This window comes from Penaeus vannamei, chromosome 28 (assembly GCF_042767895.1).
Source record: "Penaeus vannamei isolate JL-2024 chromosome 28, ASM4276789v1, whole genome shotgun sequence".
Taxonomy (NCBI): Eukaryota; Metazoa; Arthropoda; class Malacostraca; order Decapoda; family Penaeidae; genus Penaeus; species Penaeus vannamei.
This window is the reverse complement of record NC_091576.1, coordinates 16,118,505-16,123,504: the sequence shown is the minus strand read 5'-3', so window position 1 is coordinate 16,123,504 and position 5,000 is coordinate 16,118,505. Positions and strand designations below refer to the sequence as shown.

Here is a 5,000-nt window from a genome sequence, read left to right as displayed (position 1 = left end):
TCTTTTGCTGTTGCTCTCGTTCTTCTGTTCTCTCTCTCTCTCTCTCTCTCTCTCTCTCTCTCTCTCTCTCTCTCTCTCTCTCTCTCTCTCTCTCTCTCTCTCTCTCTCTCTCTCTCTCTCTCTCTCTCCTCTCTCCTCTCTCCTCGCTCCTCTCTCCTCTCTCCTCTCCCCCCTCCCCCTCCCCCCTCCCCCTCCCCCCTCCTCCTCCTCCCTCCCTCCTCCCTCCCTCTTCCCTCCCTCCTCCCTACCCCTTCCCCTTCCCTCCATCCATCCGTCTCCCCCCCTCCCCCTCCCTCTCCCCTCCCTCTCCCCCTCCTTCTACCTCTACCTCTACTCTGTGCCTTGTACCCTGTGCCCTTTCTCCTCTACCCTTTGTCTTCTCTCCATCTCCTTCCCCCCCACCCTCTCCTTTGCTCCCTCCCTTCCAACCACAGAAACTCTCCACCCAAACCGACCACAACTCTCATGACACAGCCCATAAAGCCACCTCAACATCCGTCCATGAAGAGCAACTGTCATACTGATCACTCGCATAGAAAAAAAATCGTTCGCATAGAAAAAAAAATCCAGGTAAATTAAACCATGACTGTAACCCCCCTAGCATCCGTTCTTATAAGTCCTTGGCGTTCGCGCATTCACGGGTCCCGAATCCGTGTGAATCCCGTTCCTCCCAAAAAGCCGAGATTGTTGTGCTCGGTGTCAACATGTCTCTCGCAGTGTAGTGTACGCTGCTGTCGGTGAGGTGTCTATAGAGCAAGTCGTGGCAGGTGTTTCTTCTTTACAGCTGTGCTCATGGAGGGCGTTCGACATAGGAAGGTAATAGATGAGTGGGTTTAGGGATTTCGGTGGCGAATTGGTAGGGTTTTAGGGTGAAATAAGTGAAAATGTTTCGCAGGCTTTTGAGTGATGGTTGGTGGATTTTTTTTTCTCTCTTTTGAGGGAGATTCTTTCGAATTTTTTTAATGGATTTCTCCCCCTCTCATTTGATCAAATTGCTTGTGGATTTGTAAATATCTTCCATTTATATCAACGAATTTAAATGAAAAAAATCGTTATTAGTGTATCTGTACTTGAAGTATGTTTTAGATGAAATATTCCAGGTACTTCCTGCTGCCGGTATATGATTGTGGTAATTACACACGATTTCAGGTCCAGTAGAGTAGCTGTATATCTATCAGATGGTATAATTATACACCAATCATATTTGATGATATAATGAATTACCTGGGGAATCTCAATAACAATCGGGCAGTGAATTTTAAAGACGGAGTTTTACTATTTTTGTCATTGTGATAATGGCTGTTTTTCATCTTAAAGTCATAACTTGCATCATCAACCAGAATAGGACTGCATAGGAAAGTGTCATGGCCTCCTTGCTCTTTGCTCCAGCAAAGTCAAGCAAAACTACAGTATGTTTTCACATAAGATGGAGCTTAGACTGGTTGCTGATTTAATAGTAAATCACTAGGGAGGTCAACAAGCTCTATTATGTCAGAATATATATGACTGAACTTTGTTGACCACTGTCCAAGCATGCAGACCATAGTATCATTTGGTGTGCAGGTCTCTATACATTGGTAAGGAGATTGTGGGCCTACCTTTGATTTACTTAAAAAAAAAAAAAAAAAATTGTACATATTAGTTTAATCTCGTATACTCTATATGACCGTTACATTGTTTTTTTTTCACTCTGTTCATGATTCGTTATGGGATAATTACCAAGACTGTGATATGTGTTGGAAAGCTTACAGCCTTAGTCTAAGTCAGTTATGACTCACTGACAGGCAATCACAATGGCCTGCATTCACTTGGCATGCAGGCAGAGGCTATCTAGCCTTCATTATGTATATTCTGGCTAGATTGAGTTTGGGCTAGTTCATGCTTATTAGTTCTGTCATGCAAGAATATGATTTACCTTACAGGATTTATTGATTTATTGTATGCCAATATATTGGTTATCACAAGATTTATTTATGTAGTATATACCAATATATAAGTTATCACTTCATCAGAATTATTGAATTATCTGTTTCATTATATAAATCCATGTATTGAGAATGATTCATTATATGCTAATTTTAGATATGTTTACTGTGTAATGTCTATCCTCTTACCAGACAATTTATCAGTAAATGGGTATCTCATGGTATATCTTGTGCTGAATTTACTCACTTAATGTACAGAGTCTTTCAATTAATTTTGTTTATTTTACATTTATGCTTTGCTGTATACATTTGTTCAGCAGATAATGGGGGTTGTTTGCAATATTTGTTTCTTTTCTGTATGCATACTCCACATAAATTCAGTCTAGTTGCCTGTCTATGGATGTATCTCTATTGTGTTAGCCATCTTTCTTATATGTCTGTATTGTTCTATATGCATTTTTTCCCTTATTGTAATCAGAATCCTCAGAATCAGTCAGAAACCTCAGAATCCAGTTCTTTTGCCAATTGATCTGTCACTTCATCCAAATTGTTATATTCTTTATAGATGTCTAAATAGTTTTTGACGTCAGAGAAACTTTCCACACAGAACAGTGGAAGTAGGAGATGGTGGAGATACAGACACCTGTGCTGCAATTATAGGGGATAGGGATTAGTTGGTTATAGTCACATTACATATCTTCATGTTAAGAAAAAGAGACATTTATGGTGTATGTTTTAAAAGAGTGAAATGGATTATTATATATTTTTTAAGAGAGTGTGAGTAAAAAATATGAAAAAAAAAATATAGATGCCACTATTTGCCAGTTGCATGTTGATTTTGTGAGAAGTGTACAGGAAGATAGTATCAAAGTGGAAACACTGGTACAGGTGTTGTCTGGCCACGTTGAATGATAGAAACACCTGTGCACGTAGAAGGGGACCTGGTGGTCATCAGGCTGCCAGTCCTCACAGAACAGCTGATGTAAGAGGACACTCAGGATTTTAACTGAGATTTTACATCAGCGTGGAAGTTATCACAGATACATAGCTGTATTTTCTATTAGTGTTTGTATATATTTTAGAATTGGAATTGAAAAGTTCTATTCAAAATTTAGGATTAGGTTGGTGAACTTGTCACTAATGAGGGCCTGAAAGTGATAAAATACTGATAAAAAATTTTAGTGATATTTTACGATCAAGTCTGAAAACTGATTTGAAATGATGATGGAGGAAAACCCTGCCCCAGTAACGCTAAGGTCTCGTAATGTTGCGGCAAGATTCTTTACCAGGCCAGGCCCTGCAATCCCAAACCAAGCAGAAAAACATTGTATGGTTGATGTTGAAATGGTAATGTTGATTTAGATATTGCTGTTTGTGATATAAGATGACTTATTGAAAATGAACATATAAAAATATGAGTAAATGAGAATAAAAATGGAGGAAAGTAGAGGAGGAGGAGATGAATAATTGCGAATAAGAGAGAAGGAAGAGATTACTAATGACAAGTAAGAGAAAAGGAGGAGGTTTTTAAGTGAGAGTAGGAGAGAAGAAAGAGGTTTTTGAGTGAGAGTAAGATTGAAGGAAGAGGTTTTTAAGAGTAAGAGAGAAGGAAGACCTTTTTAAGTGAGTAATAGAGCAGAAAGAGGTTTTAAGTGAGAGTAGGAGAGAAGAAAGGATTTTAAGTAAGAATAAGAGAGAAGATTTTTTTTATGGGAGAGTAAGAGAGAAAGAGTAGGTTTTTAAGTAAGAGAAAAGGAATAGTTTTTTCAGGGAGAGTAGGAGAGCAGGAAGAGGTTTTTAAGAGAGAAGGAAGAGATGACTAAATGAGAATAGGAGAGAAGGGAACATAGAGGAACTGACAGTAACAGAGAAGAAAGAGGTGACTAACTGAGGATAAGAGAGAGGTAAGAAAGGAAAAAATGACTGTGAGAAAGAGAAAGAGAGGAAAAGAAGTGATGAGTGTGTAACTGAATTGTGTGTCTTGAAGTTGATTCAGTAACTAACTCATTTAACTGCTTGATTGCTCATTCACTTGTTGACATACACCCTGTCACCCACAATCACTCACTAATGTATACTCGCTCACTTATTAGGTAATGAAGGAAAGAGAGTAAATGAATAAATGAGATGATAATTATTTATGAGGTTCATGAGAAATAGGAAGAAGGGAAAGAGGAGAGAAATCTGAAGGAGAAAGATATGTAAAAAGGAGTGAGATTTGTGTGTCAAATTATGATGATTATGAGAATATAAAGGGAGAGAAAAATGGAAGATAAATGAAAGGAAGAGAGATGTTTGAAAAAAGATATGAAGGAGAATAAAGAAGAAGAAAAAACATGAGATAAAGGAGAGCTAGAGAAAAGATGTGTGTGTGTGTGTGTGTGTGTGTGTGTGTGTGTGTGTGTGTGTGTGTGTGTGTGTGTGTGTGTGTGTGTTTGTGAGTGTAAGTGTAAGTGTAAGTGTGTGTGTCTGTGTGTTTTTAGAGGAGACAGTGAGAGTGAGTATAAATGTGAGGAGAAGAGAGTAACTGATTGTGAAGGAGTAAGAGATAAAAGAAAGAGGTAGGTGTGGATGAGAGAGGTGTAGATGAATGTGTAAGGGATAGGTGTGAGAGAGAGAACGAGAGCAAGAGAGAGTGGAGTTGTGGGGGGGGGGGAGACAAGGGAGCGAGCATTGTATTTTTGTTTATTAATATGCAGAGCTGAGCCTTGCCTACATTTAGTTAAAATGGAGATCAGAAAAAAACACAGGCCAGACTAAAGTAATTTGATTACTGCTTGTGTTTGTGCATCTGTCTGCATTAACACAAAAGCAAATTATTAAATGTAATTTTTTCCTCCATTTTTGTTTCTCATCATCATCAATGTCATTGTCACTGCATTGTCATGGCTGTCGTTCTCATTGCTATTATCATTTTTGTATTCACTTGGTTACATACCTCCTTTAAAGGATAACTTGTTTTATTTCTCTCTCTCTCTCTCTCTCTCATCATCATCATCATCATCATTATTATCATTGTTGTTGTTGATATTGTTATTATCATAGTCCTTATCATTATTATTATCATCATTATTC

The 5,000-nt window shown here is 38.2% G+C and overlaps 1 protein-coding gene across 1 annotated transcript in view; it reads left to right on the top strand.

Annotated features, from left to right (window-relative positions):
- Positions 1–2,877: 2,877 nt before the first annotated feature.
- The window catches only part of NTPase (ectonucleoside triphosphate diphosphohydrolase NTPase), a gene marked incomplete in the record, with an annotated part of 27,602 nt that continues 25,479 nt past the window's right edge, over positions 2,878–5,000 (top strand). Inside the window, 1 exon segment of the mRNA XM_070141329.1 lies at positions 2,878–3,272. Within this exon segment, the coding sequence (XP_069997430.1) occupies positions 3,144–3,272 (129 nt within the window).